Raw genomic sequence first — 27,600 nt, forward strand, 5'->3', positions numbered from 1 at the left:
GTTTGTTTGGAGTCTCCTCTATAAAAGGAGCGACAAAAAGAACCTCTAGTCTGTGTGGACTGTAGAGCTCCCATTGACTTTACAGTGTGTGTCTTTTTTCATTATTTTCCAGTGTAGTGTCTACTTCTGGGCCAAATAATTGGTTTTGGTTAAAAGGCTGGTTCAGGATAGTGGTTTGCACCTCTTGTTAGAACCCTGAAATGCGCAACCAGGCATGTCTTGAGTATGACAAGTATTTACGGCTCTAGCAGCTGTGTCTGCGACATCTAGGGCACATTTTATTGAGGCATTTGAAATAAATTTGCCTTGCTGTATGAGCTCTGTTGCCTGATCTTTATATTGATCTGGAAGGTGTTGTAGTAGTGTCTCTAATTGGTCGTAATGAGCCCTGTCGCAATGTGATAGGGCTTGCATATTTGCAATGCGCCATATATTTGTAGCTTGTGCATTCTTTTACCTGACGCATCAATAACTTTAGATTCCTTGTCAGGTGGGGGCGTTTCACCAGAAGTCTGAATTCGCTCGTTTTCTCGCATTGGACACCACTAAGGAGTCTAATGGAGGGTGTCCTTTAATATAGGTTGGATCAGCGGGTCCAGGCCTATATTTCTTTTCTATTCTTGGATTTAGTACCCTAGTGCATACAGGATCTTTGAATATTTCTGGAGCATGCTTAATGACTCCTTTGATCATGGGAATACTTTGAGTAGATCTGTGTGATGGCTCATATGTATCTAACAGAAAATCCTCTTCAATGTCATCAGAGTGCATTGTGACATTGTGGTAAAGAGCAGCTCTGTGTAAGAGGTGATTAAAACCAATGCTGGCTTCTGGAGGAGAAAGCTTTGACAGGTATAACTGTGGATCAGGGATATCAGGCACATTATGTGGTGGAAAAGTATAGACATCCTCATCTAGAGAATATGTATTTGGGTCCGAGAAGACAACCTGCAATCATCCGAGCCCAACACCAGGTGGCGATCTAATGCATAGTGTGCGATCTGCAGCTCATATGCCTCGAAAATAGTGATTCTCCATGTCGACGAAGAGGTAGTCGACGGTAACGCGCTGGTGATGAAAGCGTAATCATCGATGACTAGGTCATCAACGGGAGAGTCACCGTCAACGGTTGAATAGTCGACGTAGAGATGGGAGTCGTCGACGAAAGAGTCGACACTCCCGCCGTCGTGGTTGCCCTAGTCATTGTCATAGATGCCTCTGTCGACGACCGTCGCCGCTACAGTCGTCGACACTCTCGTCAACTTCGTCGACTTAATAGTAGGCAACGCGCCTGTCTACACTGACGTCGAAATGTGGAGACTTGAAGGTACCGTTGATGTGGTGCTTTTTTCACCTGTATTTTAGCAGTCTTCGTCGACTGAGTCTTCTGCAGCGTTTTCGACAACTTGGTATCTTTATCAGACTTCTCAGATGTTAGAGAAGAAGGCTTTTTGAAAGCTTTAGCAGACTCCACCACTGCTGCAGCTGACAGTAGTCCTTCCTTCTCCTTTGCACTACGGTAAGATTTGCTAGGACTCTGGCACTCAGACTCACAGGGTTCGTTTTTGAGGCCTATGTAGGACGGTCTGTAGAAGGTGAAGGGGAAGCCCTACCCCTCTTCACTGAACTTCTGGGTGAAGTGTCATATTCGAGTTTCCTACCTCGACTTCAGATTTAGGACCAAGTGAGGAGGCAACCCTCACGGTCCCGGAGAGTCTTTGTTGAGAAGATGCGGCAGATCTTGCAGTCTGCAGCCTTGTTTTCAGGGTACAGGCAATAAATGCAGTAGTTATGCCTGTCCTCCACATACAATCTTTTCTTGCCACAGGTAGAACAAGCCTTAAAAAGGGCTTTCTTCTCCTGGTGAGAAAAATGTTCACGATGAAATACTAAACAATTTTGAAGAAAAAACTACTGAAAATAGTCAACTAGAGTTGAAGTGAGCAGAGCTCAAAGGAGACTCTTAGCACAACTTGCGGTAGAAAATCTGAGATTCTCTCAGGAGGGTTCTATAGGGGGAGGCTAATCTGATTAGTTGTTGCTTTGGTCTCTTGCAAAAAGAGGTGGATATGCTACAAAAGGGGCCTTTTTTCTCTTTTGTACTTACTGCTATGTTATTTTGGTTACAGAGACTCCCATTCCGATTACGGGGCATGATAGAAGCTATGAGAATCGATGTAACTTCCAATACTGGAGTAACACAGTAACAACTGATTGGTTAATATAAAAAGCAGAACCCATTTTTGAAAGGAATTTTGGGTTGGTGCGAAGAAGATTTAGTTACTTACCTGTAATCCTAGTTCTCTTCCAGGGGTAAACTCAAAGTCATGAGCACTGAATAATCCATGCCCATGCGCAGGATCCCGGAGCATATGGAAATATACATATATATGTACTTGTTGGGGACCACAAGTTCCTAGCACTTCCACGACATACATATATACATGTATATAAATACATAAATATGCAGCCAAATACAATTCCAATAGGGCAAAATGCCAAAATTACAGAGGTTTTTCTTGCACAAAAAATATCATACATTCTCTGTAACAGAAAACCTACACTGTAATAAGTGTCATACAAGAAAACCTTTATATTCAGAAAGGAAAAACAGGTAAGGCAGTTGGCCGATAGGCTGCATAGATGAATAAACTTCACAGTACAGTAAAAAAATGGCACCTTGCCTTTAAGACCTCCAGGAGCCCCTCTGCTCTCATCATGCACCTGAGGTGACAGTTAGTTCAGTTCTATGTATGGTGTACTAACTTCTAACAACCGTATAACCGTATAAGATACAATCACTACAAATGTATACTAAAAATGCTTGTACGGGGAGAAGGGAGGGTTGCTTATGACGGAGTATACCCCTGGAAGAGACGAAGATGCTACTTACCAGTATGCATCTGCTCTTGGCATGTAGGGCTGCTGACATTCATATCTGTGCATAGATCGCCGCCTAGTGTTGGGTCCGGATGATCGCACATTGTTGTCCTGGAAGAGTCTTCGAAGTATCACGAGATAGGTGGCTCCTCCCCTGGACTACAGTGCTCATGGGCATCGACTCCATCCTCAGATTGTTTTTAGCCATTGTGGCCAAGATGGAGTGAAACTAAGTGAATGATGACCATGCTAGAAGTATGTGTGAATTCTGCAGCTGCTACGGGCGCCGGGTAGGAGGGCGGGCGATATGAATGTCAGCAGCCCTACATGCCAAGAACAGATGCATACTGGTAAGTAGCATATTCAGTTCGAGGCATGTGGGCTGCTGAATTCATATCTGTGCATAGAATACATAGGAGTCCCTCCATTAACGGCGGCCGCCCGTGCCAGCTGCAGCAGTTTGGAAGAGTGTTTTTAGAACAGCCTACCCTACAGCTGCCTGCTGTTTGGAGCGCACATCAACACAATAATGCTTTGTAAATGTGTGTGTGGTAGACCATGTGGCTGCTCTAAATATGTCTTCCAAAGGAATATTTTCAAGAAAAGCCATGGAGGTCCTTAACTTTCTGGTGGAGTGGGCCCTTGGTGGAATGGTGAGAGTACGCTTGGCTTTCAGATAGCAGATCTGAATACATTTAACGATCCACCTAGCTATACCAGCTTTGGAAATGGGGTTACCTTTGTGTAGTGGTGCAAAGGCAACAAAGAGCTGTTTAGTTTTCCTAAAATCCTTGGTCCTATCGATGTAATACATAAGGGCCCTCTTGATGTCAAGGGTGAGGAGCATCCGCTCCGCCAGTGACTCAGGATTTGGGAAGAAAATAGGCAATTTAATAGTCTGGTTAATGTGGAATTGAGACACAACCTTAGGAAGGAATTTAGGGTTAGTGCGAAGCACCACCCTGTTAGAATGAATTTGAATAAATGGTTCTTGGATAGTTAGTGCTTGGAGCTCACTAACTCGTCGTAGCGATGTAATTGCTATGAGGAAAGCCACTTTCCATGTCAAGAATTGAATCTCGCAGGAATGCAGTGGTTCAAAGGGAGGACCCATCAGCCGGGTGAGGACCACATTGAGGTTCCACTCCGGAGCAGGTGGAGTCCGTGGAGGAATGACTCGTTTGAGTCCCTCTAGAAATGCCTTGATGGCAGGCACCCTGAAAAGTGAGAGGTGCTGCCTGTTCTGGAGATAAGCAGCCATCGCGGATAGATGTATGCGAATGGAAGCATATGCCAGATTACATTTGTACAAATGGAGAAGATAACAAATGATGTTCTGAATAGATGCATCCAGCGGGTCAATGTTGTGGTCTGCACAATAAATGACAAACCGCTTCCATTTCGCCGCATTGCATGCTCTGGTGGTGGGCTTTCTTGCATCCTTGATAATGTCCATACAGTCAGGAGGTAAGCTGAGGTAGCCAAACTCTAAGACCTCAGGAGCCAGATCGCCAGGTTGAGCTGTTGCAGATCTGGATGCTGAATGTCGCCATGGCTCTGCGTTAGAAGGCTGGGCGTGAGGCGCAGCCTTTGATGCGGTACCACGGACAGTTCCAGAAACGTGGTGTACCATGGCTGGCGAGCCCACGTTGGAGCAACCAGGATGAGAGTCACCGAGTGCTGCCTGAGCTTGTGTGCCACCAGCGGTATCAGAGGTGCTGGGGGAAAAGCGTACGCAAATTTGCCTGACCAGTTCATCCATATCGCATTGCCCTGCGACTGTGGGTGTGGGAACCTGGCGGCGAAGCTTTGGCATTTTGCGTTCTCCCTTGTGGCGAACAGGTCTATCTCCAGATGACCCCACCTTTGGAAGTACGGTTGGAGTACTGATGGATTTAACTCCCACTCGTGCATTTGGTGGCTGTACCTGCTGAGCAGGTCCGCCATTTGATTGGCCTTGCCTGGGAGGTGTTCCGCCATGAGGAAGATGTTCCTCTGAATGGCCCACTTCCACATGCTCTGAGCCAGATGAGACATCTGCGGAGTGTGTGTTCCTCCCTGCTTTTGAATGTAGTACATGGCCGTCATGTCCGTCCGGATCAACACGACCTTGCTGCACAGATGTACTTTGAAGGCCTTGAGTGCCATGAAGATCGCCATCAGTTCCAGAACATTGATGTGCATCTTCTGTTGCCGATGCGTCCATAGTCCCTGCACAGTGTAATGGAGAACATGAGCTCCCCATCCCTGGAAAGAAGCGTCCGTCGTCAGGATGATCTGTGGCACAGGCTCTTGGAACGGTCGACCCTTGCAAAGGTTTTGTGGATTCCGCCAATGCAGAGAGTTGTATGCCCGACCGCTCACCAACACTAGGTCTTTCAACTGTCCGTGAGCCTGAGTCCACTGACGTGCTAAGCACTCCTGAAAAGGACGCATATGTAGTCTTGCGTGCGGGATTATGGAGATGCAGGAGGCCATCATGCCTATCAACCGCATGAACACTCTTGATGGAAGCAAGTGTTGAGGTCTGAACTTCTGGATCAGCGATTGAATGCTGCTGACCCTCACTGAATTTGGCTGTGCTGTGGCAGCCAGAGTGTCTATGGTCGCACCCAGATACTGCCGTATGTGGGCGGGCAGGAGGTGGGATTTTGGGTAATTCAGTGAGAATCCCAGATCGTGCAGGAGGTGAATGGGGTGGGACACTTGGGCGGCACACTGCTGGGCTGACTTTGCCTGGATGAGCCAGTCGTCCAGATAAGGGTAGACGTGGATGTTTTGTCTCCTTAGGTGCGCCGCCACTGTCGCTAGGCACTTTGTGAATACCCTGGGTGCCGTGGTGACTCCGAAAGGCAAAACCTTGAACTGGTAGGGCTGGTTTTGGATGGTGAACCGGAGGTACTTCCTGTGTGAAGGGTGCAGTGGAATGTGAAAGTTCGCATCCTACAGGTCTAAGGTTGCGAGAAAATCCCCCTGACTGAGCAACGGGAGCACTTGCTGCAGCATATGGAAGTGCTCCGACAGGATGTAGTAGTTGAGTGGCCTGAGGACCAGGATGGGCCTGAGGGACCCGTCCTTTTTTGGTATCAAGAAGTACAGGGAGTAGACCCCTGTGCCTCTTTCCTGCACTGGCACGAGCTCTATTGCTCCTTTTTGCAGCATGACGGTGACTTCCTGCTGCAATAAGTGCAAGTGCTCGTCCGACATAGGACGGTGTCTTGGGGGCATGTTGGGTGGAGTGGACGTTAACTCCAGACAATAACCGTATTGCACAAGTTTTTTGACCCACCTGTCTGTGGTGATGGTTTTCCAGACTGGCAGGAACTGCTGGAGTCTCCCCCCGACCGGTGTTGTGTGGTCGGGGGGCAGTGACAAGGCGTCACTGTTTGTTGGTGGCAGAGGATCTGGAGTTGTTGTTTCCACGACCTCTGCCCTTGGCGCTGTTACCAAGATATCCACCTCTACTCTTGTTGGTGTACGTGGATTGTGTGTTGCCCTTGTAGTACTGCGTGGACTGGGAGAGCTGGCCTCTGGAAACGCCTCTAGTGCTTGAGCGACGAAAAGACCCACCCCGAAACTGCTGGGACTGTAAGGCACCCATGGATTTAGCAGTTTCCGTGTCCTTTTTAATTTTTTCTAAGGTGGTGTCAACCTCCGGGCCAAACAGGTGATCTGGATTCACTGTTTGATTAAGGATGGTGTTTTGTATTTCCGGCTTAAATCCAGAGATTCTGAGCCAGGCATGACGTCGTAGCATAACACTGGTGTTGACAGCCCTGGCTGCGGTATCAGCCGCGTCCAGAGCGCACTTAATCGAACCATTAGAGAACAGCTTCCCTTCCTGAATAAGCATCTCAGCCGCCTCCTTGTATTCATCAGGCAGGTGCTGCAACAGGGTCTCCAGTGTGTCATAGCACGCCAGAAGCGCTTGTGTGTTTGAAATGCGCCAGATGTTGGCTGCCTGTGCTGCTACCCTCTTCCCCGATGCCTAAAAGACTTTGGATTCTTTGTCTGGGGGAGGAGCATCACCCGTAGTTCGAGAATTAGCCCTCTTCCGGGCATTCGAGACGACAAGGGAGTCCAGAGGCAACTGTCCTTTGATGTAGGTAGGATCAGTAGGCGCTGACTTGTATTTCTTCTCAATCCTGGGGTTTATCACCCTCGCCCTGGTAGGTTCTTTAAAGATCTCGCTAGCATGTTTTAAAACACCTTCCAGCATAGGCAGAGTCTTAACAGTTCTTTCGGAGACGGAGAAGGTATCAAAGAGGAAGTCAACATCAACAGGGTCAGCATGGAGCTGGACGTTGTGATTGCTAGCTGCCCGTTCAATGAGGGCATTAAAAGCCGCAGAGTCCTCAGTAGGAGACGTTTTTGCAGAAAATAGCTGAGGGTCTTGTCCTGCTTGAGGATCACCTGGGTCAGCACCAGCGGCCCAGGTATCGTTGGTATCCTCAGGGTCTGTATAGACAGGATAACTGTATTCGTCCTAATCATCTCCCTCTCCAGCGTCCACATCAGAATAAGTGGGTGAAACAAGAGTGAGGGGATATTGGTTCCACCAAGACGGGAGTAAAAGCAGAGTCCTTTTTCTTGAGGGATCTTGTAGGACTCCATTGGGCGTTCGGGGGCTATTTTCCTCTTGTGGAGGGAAAGCTTGCCTATTTCGGCATCAATGAAGTGTTCTTGATGCTCGTCCACCGAAGGTAGTCGAGGCTGTGGGACAGGGACCATCGTTGACTACTTCGGCGCAGAGGAGACCTTCTCGGGAACATTGGCGACTGCCTTAGGTGCGAAAGCCTTCGGCGCCGTCTTCAGCGGCAACGTAAAATGGATGGTCGTTGACGCCTTATGTGGTTTCTCCACCGGTTTCGGAGGCGGAGGATCCTTCGGATCAAACTCTTAAGAAAATACTTTAAGTTGCACAATTTACACAAATGCCCGAGGGGCACGAAAAACCATATACTACAAAAGTGGAATGCGAAATACTAGCAGGTAAGTAACTCGATTCAGAGGCTTTAGGATCGCTAGGACTACACTACAGAACCCTAAGGTTAGGAGCAGGAGGCCTAGGGAGATCGGGTGCAGAGTGTGCACTCACGCGGGATGCAGGACAAAGTCTATGGATGCTAGATTTCGTAAAGTTAGTGTTATCGGACGAATCCGACTAGGTAGGCTGAAAACGAAAAAGGATCTGGACACTTAGATAGTGAGCCTATGTTGGAGCACCGAAATGCTCAGGTTACCTAGCCCAGGGGCTGCAGCTGCATAGGGTTCAAAAGACGTCGGGAATCCTCGTTACAGTCTATGGAGCCTGAAAGAGGAAGTTGCTGGCAGGCGACCAGTAATTAAGTTCAATGTGATCCAAGCCTGGATCAAAGATGGAGACGACCTGAAAGCAGAGGGGACTCAGTTCTTAATCACTAGCCAGTGATCAGATGGGCACCAGGATGGCACCGGATGAAGTCACCTCGACCAGGTGAGTGGGCGACGCCCAGCTCTGCAGTCTCTCGGACCAGGAGGCGTTGTCGGCGACCAGGATGGAGGTGCGAGCTGTCCCACGAAGGTATCTGCTGTCGGCAATGCTGGACCCAGGATTGGGGCAACAACTCTTGGCAAATGCAAGCCCATGCGGTGGACTCAAAATGGCGTCTGGAGTGGACCAGGAGGGTCCGGGGTGCTCCTCTCTTGGAAGGGAGAAAGGGCCAGTCTGGAGCAACCAGACCAGCGATGGAAGTGTCGTGGTTCGTTGTCAGGAGGGCCACAAGCCAACAGGCAAGTAGCCGGACAACGCGGTGAGCAGCAAAGAGCAGAAGGGCCCCACGCAGATCTCGTGGATGCTGGGGGGCTGGACTTCGGTGCTGGAGCTGCTCAGGGTTAGGGCTTCTCAAACCCCAAAGCACTCACTCGAGGATCCCTCGGCGGTCGTGCTGGATAAGCGTCGTGCAGTTTTGAAGATGGCCGGTCCCTTCAGGTCTCGTCACACCCACGAATCTCAGCGTGGCTGATGATGCAGGTAGAGGTCAGAGGTGCCAGGGAATCCGGGTCTCGTCGAGCTGGGCAGTCTTGATCCGGAGGATGGACGTGCAGCAAACCGCAAGCGCTTAGATGGTGCCCGCTGGTGCAGGGTGGCTACTCCTTAGCCACAAGGGAGAGTCTTCAGAAAGGTTCAAGAGTTCTTTCGTGGAAAGTCATCAAGATTCAGAATTGTCTAATCTGGGAAGGGGGCCCGCTCCTATATTTATACTAAGGAAAGGGGCTGGCACGCGACTAGGTCCTGCCCATGGGTGGGACCAGGAAGGGGGGGGTGCTTACACCCCTCTCCCCTGTCCGGATTTTCCCCAACTCAGGGGCTGGTGTGCCCCTGGAACTGGTTCAAGCCGCCATATGCACAGTGAGCACCGGGTGCCACTTGCAGTCACCTTCCTCTCAGCCCTGCCTACCTGGGATACACAAAACCCTGTCTGGGATGGTGCTAGCACCGCCAATGACAGGAAACCCTTTGTCCAAGCTCTCCTCGCTGGAAGGACTCCCAGCAGCAGGAGGTCAGACTTGTGTCTGTGGTGGCAGCATCCATTTTGTGATGCTGAGGCTCGAGTTAACTTTAACCGGGGTTCAGTGACATACATGTCGTGTCCCTCTAGAAGGGTGGAATGCTAACCCCGTCGCCAGAATTGGCGAGGGGTTAGTATTCCAATTCGTATGACACCTTACTCGACATGTTTTGATAAAGCGATACCAAAGATAGCATTTAACCGCGAGGATTATAATGCACTCAAGTGTATATGGTATGGGTTATCATGGAACAGCTATTAGGACTTGGTTCCGCAAGCTGCAAACGGGCTCAGCTCATGCCAGAGCTCCATTTCACACGATTCCAAGCACTCTGCCTTCAGGATTGTCAAGGCCTACCATAGGAGTGACTGATAGGAATCTGTGTGTCCATCTTAGGGTTAGATATAGGTATACTATATCTATAGCAAAGGGTGATTACACCACCTTGCCCCAGCTGTCGTGCAGCCAGTTGTGTCAGATTTAGATGGCCATCCAGGGGTGGCATAATACATGCTTCAGCCCCTGGTAGGCCCTGGGTACACCTATGCCCTGAGTTACAGGGTCTGATAAGGTGGCCCAGTACCAATTGGAAATGTACCTAAGGTACATGGAATCCATTTCAGAGAGAGAGCAGTAGGCCTGGGGTCCTGATTGGCAGGGTCCCAGGCCAACTAAGTCGGAAAACCAGCAAAACACCAGGCAAAAAAGTTGGGGGTAACCATAGTCAGGTATCTACCTTCCTACAAACCTAATGCGGGTAATAACAATGTTGGTGTTCCTGCACATTTTCAGAGAGTATGGATGCACATCCAGTGGAAACGGGCTGAAGTATTATCAGTAAAGCAGGCCTTGCCAGATCCGCGTAAGAATCCTGCAGGATATTACAAGGAGTTGTCTCAGACGGTAGAAGCATGCGTGATGAATCTGGCGGACATTGACATGCTGTTTGGCAATGTCGTGCCACAGCCGATTTGGGCTAAGATTCGGCATGAGAACCATCCAGTTGCCTTAGGAGGCGATTGGCCAGCTATCGTAGCGGCAGATGGACAACAGATTAGCAGCGCCAAACCTGAAGCTTTAGTTGCTGACTTACCTGGTAGAATCATTGAGTTGATGAAAACACTGATGCCAGCATTACGTGTTAACTGGGATAAATTGTCTGCTGTAAGCAAAAGAAAGATGAAAGCGTCTCTGATTTTTTCACAAGGTTCGAGGAAACTTTTGTGGATCATAGCGGACAAGACATGAGCACCGAAGGTGGTCAAAGACTGTTCGTAGACAAATTTGTTTTTAATTTGTTGCCAGAGTTATGTAGGCAGTTAAAAGATTCGGAAAGTGCGTGGGCAGTGTCTACGACAGCTCAAATACTTGCGACTGCGCAGTATTATGAGAATAGAGACAAAGAAGAAAAGGAGAAATCAGAGCGAAAGACGAAAGAACTTAAGACTAAAGTTCTTTTGCAGCAAGCATGTCCGCCTCGCATGAATCAGGCAGATTTTCAGCAGCGACCACAGTTTTAGCAGCAGTCTTCGTTTCAGCAGGGAATGTCTGAGACCTGATTATGGTAATAGACCCCGACAACAAGTGGCATGGAATCAGTGTGCTTACTGCAAGAAGGAGGGTCATTATAAGAATGATTGTCCAGTCTTACATCCCCAAACTAGTGGTATACCAGCTCAGAGAGGTCGTGGTGGTTTTTCGCAAGCGCCTAGAGGACGAGGTCGTGGAGTTGCGCCTGCGCAGACAGAACGCTCCTCCAACGTTTTCGATCAGCAAAATGCACAGTCAGGCAGATCTACACAGTACCTTGCTGAAGAATATTATGAAGGAAGCGAGGAAGTTCAGCATTCTGAATACTAGGACAGCCATAGACAAAGAGAGGGAGTAGTAGCAATTCCAGTCGATCAGAATGGACCTTATGTTGCAGTTACTACATCGGGCGTGGTTGAACCTTTTCTGCTAGACACTGGTGCGGCAAAAAGTTCAATTATGCATTCGAAACTCCCTGGCGCACCTTTGTCTGGCTTCACGAATATCTCAGTAGGATTTTCAGGCGCCCCTGTTCATAACCCTGTCTCTAGTCCTTTGTCCATTTCTGTTGGGCGACGTCATCTAGAGGCTCCCTTGATTTTAACGACTGGTTGTAACGAGAATCTACTTGGTTTAGATTTGTTAAAACGCCTGCATGCGACACTGTACTGTTCTCCTTCGGGAGTACAGCTTACATTGGGTAAGAGAATCATCTCTCCGATGTATTTGTCGATGGATAAGCTCCCACCGGAGTTGCGTTCTCTCCCTAAAACTCTTTGGGCGACTGGTCCTAATGATGTAGGTCTGTTGGAAATACCCCCTTATGTGGTTTCTTTGAGAGCAAATGTTAGAATGCCACGAATCCCATAGTACAGGATTTCAAATTAAGGTGAACGTGCGCTTTTACTGATCATACAGGATTTGATCCAGAAAGATGTGATAGAAGAAACTAGAGGAAATATATGTAACAGTCCTGTTTTACCGATCTTGAAACGCACTGATCCTTCCAAACCCCCAGTTTACAGATTTGTGATCGACCTTAGAGAGGTTAATAAGATTGTGGTTCCACAGTTCCCTGTGGTCTCAGACGTCACCGCACTATTGACATTGATTCCTGCTTCTGCAACATGGTTTTCAGTGATCGACTTGAAGAATGCCTTCTTCAGCATTCCGATCGCTGAAGAAAGTAGAGACATTTTTGGCTTCTGTTTGAGTGGACGCAGCTTCAGATTCAAGCGCGCTCCACAGGGCTACTGTGAGAGCCCTTCGATTTACAGTCAAGCATTAAAAAGTCAGTTAGATGCTTTTGTCCTTCCTCCTGGTGCTGCTCTTGTCCAATATGTGGATGACCTTTTAGTGGCTGCCGATGACGAGGAAACTTGCAAAACAGCTACAATCTCGTTGTTACATCACTTGTCTGACTTTCATCACAAAGTGTCACCCTCCAAATTGCAATATTGTTGTCAAGAGGTAACCTACTTAGGTCATCTCTTGTCAAAGGACGGGAGAAGGTTGACCCCAGAGAGAATTAAGGCGATTTCACAGATGACTGTACTGAGCACACAGAGAGAAGTGCGTGCGTTTTTGGGTATTACGTCATATTGCTGACAATGGATCCCTAATTTTTTTCTTTTGGCCAAGCCTTTAGTGGCTCTGACTGGAAAGGGTGTTCCGACTCCTTTGCCATGGTCTGATGAATGTCAACAGAGTTTTTCTGATTTACGTAATGCATTGTGTTCAGCTCCTGTGTTGGGCACTCCTGATTACAGTAAGCCGTTCACATTGTAGGTTCATGAACAGGAAAGTTGTGCGTTGAGTGTCCTGACGCAACAATTTGGTGACAAGCAACGGCCTTGTGCGTACTTCTCGTCCACACTAGACCCGGTAGCCAGAGCGCTGCCGAGTTGCTTGAGAGCTACAGCGGCAGCTGCAGTATTTATTCGACAGTCTGCTGGACTGGTCATGAACAGCATGTTAGTGGTCATGGTTCCACATGCCGTGGATACCCTCATGAATCGGACGAAAACTCAGCACCTCACCAGTGCTAGATTATCAGGCTATGAGTTGACGCTTTTGGCAAGTCACATTCAGATCAAGAGATGCAATATACTGAATCCAGCAACGTTGTTGCCGACTACTCGGGAATCGAGTGATTCAGAACCTCATGATTGTTATTTCAGAACTGAGGAAGAGACAAAAGGACGGATTGATTTAAAAGATACTCCGTTGCCCGATCCGGATGGTACCTTGTACGTAGATGGCTCGTGCTTTAAATTGCCGAATGGCGATGTAACTAGTGCGTATGCAGTAACGACATTGAGCACGATTGTTGAAACTGCAAGAGTGAGACAGAATTCTGCACAGGCAGCAGAATTGATCGCATTAACAAGAGCGTGTGTTTTAGCTGAGGGAAAGAGGGTGAATGTGTTTACCAATAGTCAGTACGCTTTCGGCGTAGCACATAGTTTTGGTCGTCTGTGGAAAGCGAGAGGGTTTTTAACCTCTCATGGAACTAAGATCCAGCACGGACAGTTAGTGAATGATTTATTGGAATCTCTGACCTTGCCGAAGCAAGTGGCAATTGTAAAATGTAGTGCCCATCGGAAGATCACAGATGATACTGGTCGTGGGAATGCATTTGCTGATGAAATTGCTAAAGAGACAGCCAAGAATATGATGAGTCGAATGTATGTCATTAATAATGCAAGATGGACCAATGAAACTGGAATGTGTGAGAGTACGATCGAAAGTGTGAAAGCTATACAGAATGAAGCGACTGAGAGTGAGAAAAACGTATGGAAGGAGAAAACAGGTAGATTAGACTCGAATGGATGTTGGACTGATTTGTCGGAATGTCAGCGATGGATGTTACCTGATGCGTATGTGCTTGCAGTAGTGACTATGGCACATGGATTGGCACACATCAGTACGAAAGGAATTAATAAAATTTTAGCTCCAGTGTGGAAGAATGATGGGATTGCTAAGTGTGCATAGAGAGTGGTTAAGACTTGTATGGTATGCCCGATGCATAATCCTGGCAAGGGGACCCCAACACCGGCTGGTCATTTTGCTCCCCCTTCTTACCCCTTTGAAGTGATTCAGTTGGATTTTATCCACATGGACAGATGCCAGAATTTGAAATATGTCCTAGTGGTAGTCTGTGCATTTTCAAGATGGATTGAAGCTTATCCGTTAAAGGATATTACTGCAATGTCCACTGCTAAAATCCTCATCAAAGAATACTTCCCCAGGTATGGCATGCCACGGATTGTATGGTCTGACAATGGAAGTGAGTTTGTAGGGAAAGTTATGCAGAGTGTGTGTGCAGGTTTGGGAATTAAGCAAAACTTCCACAGTGCGAACCATCCCCAGTCAGCAGGTTTGGTTGAAGGGTACAATGGTACCTTGAAACTTAAACTCGCCAAAATCCAAGCTTCCACTGGTTTAACTTGGCCTGATGCACTTCCCCTAGCTTTACTGTCTACCAGGGCGACTGTACACTCTCGAGTAGGACTTAGTCCATATGAGATTGTGTTCGGACGTCCTGCCAACATTTGGGGTGTTCCTAGGCCCAAGGAATTCAAGCAGATCGAGTATCCCATGTTGATTAATTATCTGTGTGACCTGACCACTAAATTGAGTCTTATTCATCAACAGGTATTCGAATCCTTGCCTAAACCGACTGAGGGTCCGGGACACTCACTGAAACCCGGAGATTTTGTTTTGGTCCGAAAGTTTGGACGAACCCGGAATCTGGAGCCGAGATTTGTTGGACCCTTCCAAGTTCTCCTGGCCACACGAACTGCAGTAAGACTTGCCGGACGAAAAAACTGGGTCCACGCTACCCATACGAAGCGTGTGCCTCTCCCACTCCCCTACGATACGTGGGTTAGACAGGGATTTGGTGTAACTGAGAGAACTTGTTCCTAGGCTTGTCCCTTTCAGTGATGCACAGCACATAACGGACAGACAAGCTGATTCATCTCCTTCTGATGTTGCACCAGAAACTGTTTTGTTGAATTCGGATTCGAACCTTACACAACCTGAACATTTGCCACCAGTGAATTTGAACAATACTACACCATCTCCAGATCCATTGTTTCATGATCAAACAAGACATACTAAGCATCGATACAATTTGCGTTCTCTCTCCAAAACAATAATACTGTCTAAATTGATTTTCGGTATACTTTTGATCTCACTGTATTATTGTCAGACAGGAAGTTTGCTCTGTGGTTTTTGTCTTTTATTTTTCTCTTTTATTTGTTTCTAACCTGCCATCTGGGTAGCCGTAGGGTCGTAACGTGTGCCTAGTTTGACTTGCAAGGAGCCAGACACAAGGTCGGTCCTTCTGTTTATTTTGGGAACTCCCGGGGTAGACAGAAGCATTTTTGATTAGGTACAAACCATCCGTTGCGAACGGTTGTAGAAGATGGAGCTTCCTGAGCTGCAACGAGTGAATGCAATCAACCGTCAAAGAACAACGTTGCATACAATTTTGCATAGCAAATGTTTTTTAGTTCTGTGTTCTTTAACGTTTTTAACTGGTTTATTGACTGGTGGGCGGAAGTATTTTTGGCATCCAGTTAATTTTCGTATCTGTCTCCTCCACGTTGTCTCCCCATGTTTCAGTTCCTCCCACTGTTCCTTCTCCTCATTCCTTTCATCTTCTTCCCGCACATGAGCAAGCTCGACGCTTTGAATTTATCAACAGCACTTTCATTCAGCTCTTGCACCAACTGGTAGTAAATACAACTAACTGCTGGGTATGCGGTCTGATACCACATATCATTAACAAAGGTATTCCATATCTAGTCCTGCCTTTTAGCTATAATGGATCATTTTGGGCATTCCAGAACATGTTTGCCTATGCCCTTGAGACCTATCCCCCGCGACCTCCACGTTCCACTAGCTATGACTCTGCCAACAGAGCTCTGGTAAAGGGAATTATTGACATGGTAAAAGATGTTAATAACACTCCGATTATTCCCAAGGATGAGTTACAAGTCTATCTAAAATGGAATGCTACGGAGTATGGCATTAGTCTGGGTGAGAACAAGCGTAAAAGCTCGACTCCAATTTGGATCGTACCCCACCAAGGTCAAGTCTGTTTGCAAGGGGTTGGGAAGAACCCGAGAGCTCGGTTAGGGAAGAGTGATTGTGTTGAGACATATGTCTTCCCATCACAATCTTCCCCTACATTTGTAGCAGCTAAGGGTACTTATTTTGTCTGCCAAGACCGAGCGTATACATGGTTGCCTGCCGACTTTTCAGGCTCATGTTATATTGCACTGCTGTTACCTCCAACATACACTGCGGCACCTGACTATCACAAAACAAGAGTTGTGAGAGGTGTCTTTGATGAAAAGGATACTGCTGGTCAAGAGGCAGGAGACTTTTTCAAAGGGTTCCTTCCGTTCTGGGGCCCTATGGCCAATAGTAGAAACCTACGTCAGCTAACACGGGTAGTTGAATCTACTATCACAGAAACTTCTGGTGCCCTTAGTAACCTGACAGCCGAGCTCCAAGCGGATCGTCTCATGACGTTACAGAACCGTATGGTTCTAGATGTGATACTTGCAGATCGAGGTGGGGTATGTAAGATGATCCAATCGAGTTGCTGCGTTTTCATTCCTAAAATTGCTCCAACGGTGTACGAAGCCATCTCTAAGTTACACAAGATTGCTGATTCTATTCACGTAGATGAAGGCAATTGGTCACTGATGGGATGGTTTTGGAATCTGTTATCTGCGTGGGGATGGAAGGTTCTGATGGTCATTGGCGTTGTTTTAGTGTTTCTATTTTCGTGCCGTCTCATTGTTCAGTGTGGTCCTGCCTTGTGTAGCCTCTGTGCTGCAACATGTGTGAGAAAACCCTCTGTTCTGGGAGATTCGTCACGTGATAAAATAATGCTTCAGCAATAAGTCAGTGACCTGATGAAGATAGAGATAGACTCTGATGAAGACTAGGGCATTGCCTGAGTAAGGGCAAAAGGACGGTCTGAGGTTCTGTGCGATCCGAACCCGTGTTTGACATCGTGGTACCGAGACGATTTTGGTGCCGAAGAACCGTAAATGGTCCATTTAGCATAGTACAGTGTTTTCGCTGCGCTACTGACACGGATGCACTATGAAGTAGGGCATTCTGTTGTAAACCCACGGCATCCATTTTGTATACGGCCTCCATTTTGTCGCTTGCCCTCACGCAGTCAATGACCGAGCGATAACCCCTGCCTGAATTACCTAGCGAGGGACACGTAGGCCCTAATGTGGGAACACAGATGCCGCGTGACTCGGCAGGAAACTGCCCTTTTCCCAGGGGCCAGCCTCACCATACTTGTTCTTTGTGCTCGTTCTGCCTGATTATAAGTGTATGACTGTAAGCAGATGTCGTGCCCGTTTATGACCCACAAACACCCCTTATCTTACTTTACCATCTTCTCCTTCGTATTCAGCTTTCTCCCCTCTGGCCTTTTACTAGGGGGAGGTAACACTTTTTACAATAAGGCGGACCGATACATGTATAGAAAACTGTCATGAAGTCGTGATCGAACACCGGGTGCATATAAATGATTATTGTTGGTACACTGTTTATTGGTCGCATGGGATACTGAACAGGGCATGTGAAATATTCGAACTATGTTGCCTGAAGGTATATTTTTTTGTATATAAGGAGCGACCCACTTTGGACAAATCGAACAGCCTCCTAGATTCTGCCTTGTGTGTATCTATGACATCTGTGTCCCTGCAGTGAATAAACTTTGGTCTCTGACGCCGCCACCGAGAAGCCTGAGTCTCTGTTTATTTGTGCACCGAGACAGGTGGAACTCAGGGGTCATTTAGGGTGTTGTTTCCCTGACACCTCTGGACTCCTAAAGTCCGGAACCTCAATGTCACAGCATGACGATGCTGCTTCGGCGCCGGTTGGCTCGCCGTCGAGCTCTGTTTCAACGGAGACCTACCCCTCAACGCTGTCTGTAGCGGAGGTACCTTGCCTTTCGACGCTGAAGAAGTCTTCTTCGTCGCCGTCGACTGCTTTTTCGACACCGATCATGACGCCGAAGGTGAACAAGTCGGGATTCCTCTCGACGTCGACCGCGTCCTAGGACTTTTCTGCTTCTTGGGAGATCTTCCTCTCTCAGAAAGTCCATAAATATGAATTCTCTCTCGGTCTTTGAGAGTTCTGGACGATAAAACCTGGCAGTGTTCACATGATTTTGAAGAATGAGAGTCTGGTAGGCACAGGATACACACTGGATGAGTGTCAGTCTTGGCCGTTTTCCTTCCACATGAAGGGCATTTGTCAAAAAGGGAAGGCATTTTGACAGAAAAAATTTTTTTAAGCCTAAAAAAGGTAGCAGTAACACCAGAAGTCCAAAAGACGTCGAGTTAAAGCAAACATTGTAGATAAACTGGTATATTTTTTGACAGGAAGTCAAAAAGAAAGGGAGCTGTTTCACCAGGGTCCTGACTGAAGGAGCCGGAAAGAACAACTGACCTAACTGTCACCCCTGAGGCATGATGGGAAAACTGGGGTCATGGCTGCCTTAAAGGCACGGTGCCAGTTTGTTGAAAATTGTTTCATTTGCTATGCTATTGTTTTACAATGCAGCCTGAGGGCTAACAATGTCTATTTATTAGCAATTTTCAGGATTTAGGAGTGGTTTTACTCATTAAAAGACAAAGCTCAAGGTATATTTGAACTAATGTGTTTTTTGTTTCCCTACTAATTGCAGTACATGTACTTGTGTTTGCATTGTTTAGCCTCAGTTTTGGGGCTGCATTGGTGTGAGAAAAATAATATATGTACGTACGTATATGTGGAGCGAGATATATGTGTTTATACATTTTATTTTCATATTGTTTCCGGGGTCCCGCACATTAGCGGGAATATCCAGTAATTAGGACTATTGATGAGGATCACCTGGAAGAGAACCCACTTTCTCCTTTACACCTCGGTGAGGAGATTTTAGGGGATCCGAACCACAAGACCTGTCAGATCTTTTGGGTGGATTTTGAAGGAGGCTCAGCAGAGGTAGAAGGGGAAGATCTACCCCTTTTAACAGATCTTCTCGATGAGGCTGATGAAGACTCCTCACTGTCGCTGGAAACAATGTCCTTCCTGGATTTCATCTTTTGAAGCCAGGTTAAAAGCCTTCCTTCTCTGTCTCTCAAGGTCTTTGATGAAAAGGTCCTGCCTATCTTACATTCTGTAGCTTTGTGGTCAGGGTACAAGCAATAAATGCAATCTGTATACTTGTCATCTACATACAGACGCTTCTTAGAGCAAGTAGCACAAGCCTTGAACAAAGCCTTCTTCTCCTTGTCAGTCATTTTTCAAGAAAAAAAAGGGTTTAAGTGAAGTTGTTTGAAGAAAACTGAGCAAAGCCCAGTGGAGACTCCCTTAGCAAAAAGTGCGGTAGAAAATCTGAGGCTCTCTCAGGAGGGTTCTATGGGTGAGGCTCTTCTGATTGGTTGTTGCAGAAAGTTTGGTCTCTTACAAAAAGAGGTGGATAAGCAACAAAATGAGATGAGGCCTAGGCCTAATTTTCTCTTTTGTACCTATGGTTATGATATTTTTTTTTTATTTACTGAGGCTCCCATTCAGACGACGGGGAATGATACAAAGCATGGGAATCTATGAAAGTTCCAATACTGGGGCAACATCAAGTGCTGCAGGCCCACCAGTAGCACTTACAGGCCCTGGCACATGTACACTTTACTAGGTGAATTAAACATGCCAATGGTGGATGCGCCAATGTTATCACGTTTAAAGCAGAGAGCACATTCACTTTAGCACAGGTTACAAGTGGTGAAGATCTCTCAGAGTCCTTAAGCCAGCACAAACAAGGTCAGCAAAAACAGGCGGTCTGAAGGTAAAAAGACAGGGGAAACCACGCCATGGATGCCAGGTCTAACACTAGTGTTTTTTCCTCTTGAGATCTTTCCTCTGACATCCCTAGAGGGGCCCATGGAATAGTTGGAAGGGGCTTTGGTGGCGGGGCACCCTCCATTTGTCCCTCAGATCTTCGCAACACCAACTGTAGATGCCTATGATAGGTGTCCTGAAAGCAATGACTTACCAGTGCTTTCGAGTCATCCTTGACATTCTCGGATAGAAGGGGCAGGAGTCTATATGATGGGATCTAGAAATGCAAACAATACATATAGTGCGTGAGGGTCTGTTGGTGACTTTTTCCCAAAAAGGGACACGTCTCAAACAGAGGGCATTTTATGAACCTGATCCGTCAGGAGACAAGAAAAAGATTCCCTGTCTGTAAATACTTTTACTACAGTTTTTCAAGTTTTCCCAACAAAAAGCCAAAAATAAGATCAGCTCCGAGAACCCCAATCCTTTCACGAGGGAAAGAAACTGGTGCAGCTGCCACTGACCAAGACATCATAAGATTCTGGTGGTGTGGCCTTTAAAGTAGCAGTGACAGTCCTTCCAGCCTTATAGTCTGCACTTTATTATAGAACTTTGCTTTTATTTACCCTTAACAATCTTTTGTTTTTTCGAATTTGGGAAACTTTTTATACTGCCTGCTTTTTAAAGGAATATTATTGGAAATTTACCAATGTAGGTTATTACAACCTTTTAGTTTTTCTTTTTTTAAACCTTCAATTCCAAAAACAAAAAAGTTGGTATATATTTTAGTAAACATGCTTTAGGAACCCACAGGTGGGCAAAGCAATTCGAAAGTCAGGACTAGTAAACATCCTATGGAAATACAAACATTACTAAAAACAATATTTGCAAAAATAATATAGTTTAATATAGAAATAAAGCTGAATAAGAAAACCAATTTTGAAATATTTTAATTTTATCAGAGGATAAAAAAATGACATAGTAACTGCAATGTATTCCAGGATTATTGTACAACGTAGCTGCTTTAAATGAGAATGCTTACCTACTAGAACACTATCATTTCATTTTTCTCTTATCCAAGGAAAAATTCATAGTTTGGGGGAAAACCACGTTTGTCTTATTTATTTAATGTGCTCATGTTGATTAAGATGAAAGGGAATACAGACCGTTCACAGGCATTTGTAGCCTTTGGATAGTCTTATTCTCTGCTACAAAGATGATGTTCAGCATCCTCCACAAATACAGATAGGTTTATCAATACTAATGAAGATGCAATGATGGTCAAAGAGGAGAATGGAGAGGTACTCATTTAGCTTCCAATATAAATGTTGGAAGTAGATCAAGTTACTGCTTGCATACACCACAAAAGAGAAACAAAACGTGGATGTTATTTACTCTAGTTCCATAGTATTTCTGACTATACCTTGTCTAATCTTTTCACCAGAAATAACATGGTCCCATCAAAAGCACGAACTTTCCCAATTAGATCTTCATGTTGAAACAAAAGCGCTGTACGTAAGCGTCGGGATTCCATCTGAGGGTTGTAGTCAATATGGTACTGGTATAAAACCCATTGTGGGCGAGAAGTCAATCTAAAATGGTTTGTGCTCAACTTTATAGTAGTCCCAGAAACACCTGCAGAACAAAAATTACATTTGAGAATTTTTGACACAGAAATGTAGAACCTGCAAACGTGCTACCCATCTGTTAAGAAAGCAATTTACCAGTCTTTGAATCCTTGACATGCTCTATACCCTGGCGAGTATTCACTCCAAGGTCATGATAATCACGTCTTCTGCCACCTCTTTCTCCAATAGAGAGTTCCTGGAAACCAGCGGACAGCCTCAGTTCTAGTGTTTAGGAAAAAACTTGATTATTTATTAGATAAATTACAATTTTCTTACAAGTCTTAATCTTTTAAAAAGTGTCCAAGATGAAAGGTCAATCTATAAAAACAAACCCAGTGGTTCAGAGAGGTCATCTTCAATAGGAGGGGTATAGTGCACCTGGAATAATCCTTTCAATTGGACAGTGTAAAATAAACTACTAATTCCGTCAAACTATGGATCCCAGAGCCTTGTGCAAACGAGTCACAACTACTGGAACTGACAAAGGCAAATATTCAAACAAAAGTAGTCCAGTACACAATAACTGGTCTTCACCTTTACGACCGACTGGACTTTTACTGTTTGACACGTGCAGAAATACTTACAACGAAATGCCACAATCTTGATCATGAAGTAAATCAAATTAATTAGCTGATAACCATAACATGAAACCTTCAAAAAAACGCATTAACATATCAGAATTAAAAGGAAGACGTTAAGAGCTGAAAGGTGACTACTTTTTACAAGGAGGACTGCATTTAAGAAACATTCAAGAAATACTCTATTGCTGGAAGCAGTCCCTGCATTTGATCATTACATATCTTTTTTCATGAATGTACAAAACAAGAATCGAGATATCGCTAGTACAAAAGCTGCACCGGTTCCATTCTCCTGATACAGTCCAAGGGGTTTGCAATGCCGCTTCTGCCACCATCAAGCTCCCGATACCTCTGAGCATTACGGGGGCCGAGACTACAACGCCCAGCGTCCTCCCCGTGGCGCGAGTCACCTCGTCACAGAGGAAAGGCTAGGAGGCGCTTAAAAACGTTTCTAGGGCTCCCGCATCGCGGGGCGCGCGCAGGCGTTCCCAGGCAAAGTCCTGGTTAAGGGCAGGCCCGTCCATGCCAGTCAGAGCCAGGAGGAGGCAGGGCTGGGCCACCCCTCATTGGACATTTCGAACTACTCAGGACATGGTCAGTTGTTTTGGACTTCGCTTAATATTTGTAGTGTTATACATATTCTTTCTTTTTGTGTTCTACTTTATACCAAGTTGTCATGAGCAAGGGTAATCATAAGGGGGCAGGCGGCCCAGGGGTTGTAGGCACCTTGGACGCGTTTCTTATGCAGGCTGAGTCTGTCCCGATACATGAAATTGAGCTCACCCAAAGGAGACTTTCCCTAGATCCCAGTCGAGCCTCCTCTGAAGCTCTTTTACCCGGTCCATTGCTAATTTCAGATTTACCAACAGACTAGGTTGCCAGTGGTTTCTTTGTCCCCAGTACCCTAACCAAATGACACATCCACTTTAGTCAGAATTCTATCTCCTGTACCCTCTCCCCCTGCCAAGATCCTTACAAGTCAACAAAGATCTGTGCAGATTAAGGTTGGGGCGGGCCCAAACAAAAACAGTAAAGTGTGTGCACTGCCCAAAATCACGCACCAGGTCTGTAAAGTGGCAAAAACAAGAGGGACTGCTCTGGGTAACAAGGGTGGCCCCATGCCTCTCCAGCCCCTGGTATCTTGAGCCTATCAGGTGGTAGGGATCTAGCCAATGTTCGACAGGTGTCTAGTGACTTTGAAGATCACAATATAGCTAAACTTGAAGAGAAATTCGCAGTAATGCTATATCCCCTACTCACAAAATTGTCCGGCATTGATTCAAGACTGACCAAAATAGAGCAACACCTTTTTTCCCCAAAGCCCATATTGAGTAATGGAAATCCTGGTGCTTTTACTGAACCTAGTCCGGTAACTGCGCACACAATAAGACCGCCAGTCACTGAAGTTGGTCGTTGTGCAAAAATTGCAGCGCCAGTTACTATTGTCAATTCTCGAAGTTCAACGATCACTACAGTTAAGGCAGGCCCTAGGTGGGAAAATGTTGTGCGCCAAGACCTAGGGATGTCACAGGGTGGCTTAGATAGCCTCCCTTAACTTACCGCCTGAAGCCATGCCATACACCATCATACTCTCTAATGTGCCAGTCCTCTCCTGGATATGAGGAACACTAGTCTTCACTTAGGAACAAGGCTCTTCACTTTCTGAATACCAGAACTGGGCTGGGTAACCACTTATTCCAAGAATTCAAAATGAAACGCATAATTCCATGGGTAGGGAAATCTCGGAAATCTGCTAGTGGTGACTGTGGTGCTGAATTTTGGGTCCCGACTGATAGTTAAAACTAATTTGGACAGTGCGGGGGTCTAGGCACCCGAGTAGGGATAACATTAGCATTTTGCCATTAAGGTTTTTTATCGTAACACTTCTTTTCAAGTAACGGGAAGGGTTGTTCCCAGGGACGTAGTCCATGTACAAGGTTCCTATGACTATAAAGAACCAACCCGCAACAGATTTGAGCGTTTCTCCAACCTGAAGGATATTGACTGACTAGAAGTCCATTGGTCTCTAACAAGACCTTGCCTCAAATAGCTGAGTTGGGAGTGAGTGACTGGGTCTTAGGCCCCACCAATAAAGGTAGTTCATTTCCATCCACACCACATGGACCTAATATTGAAAAGACTGGGTATACGCAGGAGTGGTATGGGGAAGATTGGGGCTTAACACCCGTAGTTTATCACTTGGATGAAGGGGCTAATTCTCCTGTGGTAAGGTGTGGACTATGTCTCCAGCCAGGCTATAGTGATAAACACAGCGACACCGTAGGACCCAAACTAGCTTCATGGAAAATCGCGGGACTTACACAAAAAATAGCCTCTGTCGATTGGTCTATATTTATTGAGGAGCTAGACATCCTGTTTTTCTAAGATACTTGGGCCGTGGATCAAGTATTCCGCCATGGTTTCCAAAGCTGCAGAACAGGGGCTGCGTGGCAGACCAAAAGGGGGATTAACTACATGGATAAGATTATGTGATCAGCTCAAGATGGAAGAGATTTACATCAATTGTAGGGATATCCTTCTAATTAGGCAACAGCAGGCAAATGTTCCAGACCTGCTACTCAAATGTCTATTTAAGGGGTTTGCATAGTGAGAAAGCCTCTCCCATGGTAGCAGTCTTAGATACTTTTTTAATAGAACACAGAGGTGACAAAAATGTGATAGAAGGCGATTTTAATTGCACATTCTAACCCCTGGATTTTCATGACAAATTTTTGTGCAGAGGACGCTCAGTGGTCCATTCCTCCGCTGGATATTCCCACAATAAAAGGATGGTTGAGCGCAGCACTCCAGTTAACAGTTTTTTGTCTGGAACAAGGGGTCTGGGCAGTTAACGGGAGATCTGTTTGACAAACATGGTATGCCTACCTTTCAGCAAGGGCAGCATACCAGTCGAATAGATTTTTTCCTACTCAATAAGGAGTTCTGGTCCAATTTAATAGATGTGGTGGTTTGCGAACGGCCCGAAAGCGACCACAACCCGTTATTACTCTCCTTACGTTCCCCGCATACATCCTGTGGAGCAAGGTTGGCACCATGTACAAACTATGTAGAGGCCCACTTGACAAATTACACTAGACGAGTCAAATGGGCAAATGTGATTAAAAAGGAAGAGTATATGAAACAAATGAGTAGGTTGGTAGTTAACGCCTTAAGTACTCTACAGACTTGCGCAACGCAGGAAGAGTTTAATTTTACTGTCATGTAGGTCCATGAGGATCTTTTTAGTAAGCTTAAAAGATTTATAACTAAAATTTAAAAAAAACATGATTCACTCGGGATTTAGGGCTGCCGCTTGGTATGACACTTCTTGTCGCATGGCCTGTAGGAGTCTAGCTGTGGCAATTAGGTCAAAAGATGGGGAAAACATACGTAAGGCTAGGACTGCATATAAGGCAGCCCAACATTGTGCCAAAAGTGACCGGGACGAACAACATTGGGCGGAACTGCTTCAAGCATGTTCTGGGAGAAACATTAGTGCTTTCTGGCACATGGTGAAGTGGGGTAGTTGGTCCCTTACAAAGGCGCCTAGGAACCACGTGGAGCCAGATCAGTGGGTCTCACATTTTAAAACCCAGTTTTCATGTGCTGGCGATGCATACGATCGGTTTGAAATGCCACCCCCTATCTCCAGTCTACTAAGAAAGAATTGGAATTTGATCTACTCCTAGTCCAAGGAGGCAGGGCGCCAGGGCCTGACTGCATTCCCGCTGATCTGTTCATCCATGACATGAAACAAGTTACTTACCTGTAACTTTAGTTCTCCAGTATTGGTAACTTTCATAGATTCCCATTGCTTGTATCATTCCCCGTCGTCGGAATGGGAGCCTCGGTAATTATATATATATATATATATATATATATATATATACCTATATATATATATATATACCTATATATATATATACCTAGGTAAATACACCCTAATAGGTGTAAAAAAGTAAAAAATTAGGCCTAGGCCTCAATATATTTTGTAGCCTATTGGTGTCATTATGTAAAAAGACCCAAAAGTCACCTTAGCAACAAATCAGATCAGCCTCACCCTGTGGAACCTTCCTGAGAAAGCTCAGAGCCTCAGATTTTCGTAGCCGTTGCTTTGCCACAATCACCTAGCCCTAAAGTGAGCTTTCCCAGGGGAGGCGGGTGGGCGCATGGGAATCTATGAAAGTTACCAATACTGGAGAACTAAAGTTACAGGTAAGTAACTTGTTTCTTACTCCAGTATTGGAACTTTCATAGATTCCCATTGCTTGTATCAGAGTAGATAGCAGTTAGCATACCTCAAACATTTCGTGCATAGTTACTGAACCATTATAAACCAATGATATCACAAATTATAACAACCATAAATCAGTCACCATAGCATAACAGACGAAATGTTTGAAAACAACAGGAGGAGGGAAGAGAGGAAAGCTCACCTCTTATTGGAAGAGATTTCTCAGGACTGCTTGTCCAACCGCCGAATCCTCCTTTGCAGCCGCCTCCAGGCAGTAGTGCCTCGTGAATGAGTGAGTACTGCTCCAGGTGGCCGCTCTGCAAATATCCTTTATCGATACTCCAGCAAACAGCGCTGTTGACGCTGAGATGGATCTTGTGGAATGTGCCTTCACCTGTCCTTGCAAAGGCTTGCCTGCCGCCTGGTGGCAGAAACGGATCGCACTTGATATCCACCTAGAAATCCCTTGCTTTGACAATGGAAATCCTTTCCTTGGGGCTCCAAAAGCCACAAATAGCTGGGGTGTCTTCCGAAATCCAGCTGTGCGTTGTAGATAGAATTTCAATCATCTCTGAACGTCCAGAGAATGAAGTGTCCTCTCAGCCTGGGTTGAAGGCCGAGGAAAAAAGGAATTCGAGACCACTGGTTCATTAAGATGAAAGTCTGTCTGTACCTTCGGAATGAACTTGGGGTTCATTCGTAGGATCAATGTATCATTCTTGAACTGCAAGAAAGGTTCTTTGATAGTTAAAGCCTGAAGCTCTCCTACTCTCCTTGCAGAGGTGAGTGCCAGAAGAAGCGCCACTTTCCATGATAGGAACTTTAGGTCCGCCCTATGTATTGGCTCAAATGGCGATCTCATCAGTTGAGCCAGGACCACATTCAAGTGCCACACCGGAGGTGGGGGCCGAACTGGCGGAAAGACTCTAAACAGTCCTTTCAGGAATTGTTTTATTACTCTTGCTGATAATAGAGAAGGGCCCGATCTTGTTCTTCTATACCTGGAAATAGCTGCCAAGTGGACCTTGATGGAAGCATGAGCCAGACCTGCCTGTGCCAAAGATAGAATGTATGGCAAGAGTTGATGCAGAGCTGAAGAGAATGGATGCACTCCTCTCTGGCACCATACATAGAACCTCTTCCATTTCGCTCTATATGTCTTATTAGTGCTAGGAGCACGTGCCTGCGCCAAGATGTTCCTGCATTCTTCTGAGATATCTAAATCCTTAAACTCTCTGTATTCAGGAGCCAAGCTGTTAATTGAAGCGAGCTCGGGTTCGGGTGGAGAACCTGGCCGTTGTACATTGACAGAAGTGTCTGGTCAGGGTGC

At 46.0% G+C, this 27,600-nt stretch overlaps 1 protein-coding gene across 1 annotated transcript in view; it reads right to left on the reverse strand.

Annotated features, from left to right (window-relative positions):
* Window positions 1-27,600, reverse strand: part of PIWIL1 (piwi like RNA-mediated gene silencing 1) — a 1,696,151-nt gene that overhangs the window by 1,377,705 nt on the left and 290,846 nt on the right. The window contains exons 4-5 of the mRNA XM_086942674.1: window positions 21,555-21,680; window positions 21,254-21,465 (exon numbers count right to left, since the gene is read on the reverse strand). Coding sequence (XP_086798800.1) covers window positions 21,254-21,465; window positions 21,555-21,680 — 338 coding nt within the window. The remainder of the gene's footprint in view (window positions 1-21,253; window positions 21,466-21,554; window positions 21,681-27,600) is intronic.

This window comes from Lissotriton vulgaris, chromosome 11, assembly GCF_964263255.1.
Source record: "Lissotriton vulgaris chromosome 11, aLisVul1.2, whole genome shotgun sequence".
Lineage (NCBI taxonomy): Eukaryota > Metazoa > Chordata > Amphibia > Caudata > Salamandridae > Lissotriton > Lissotriton vulgaris.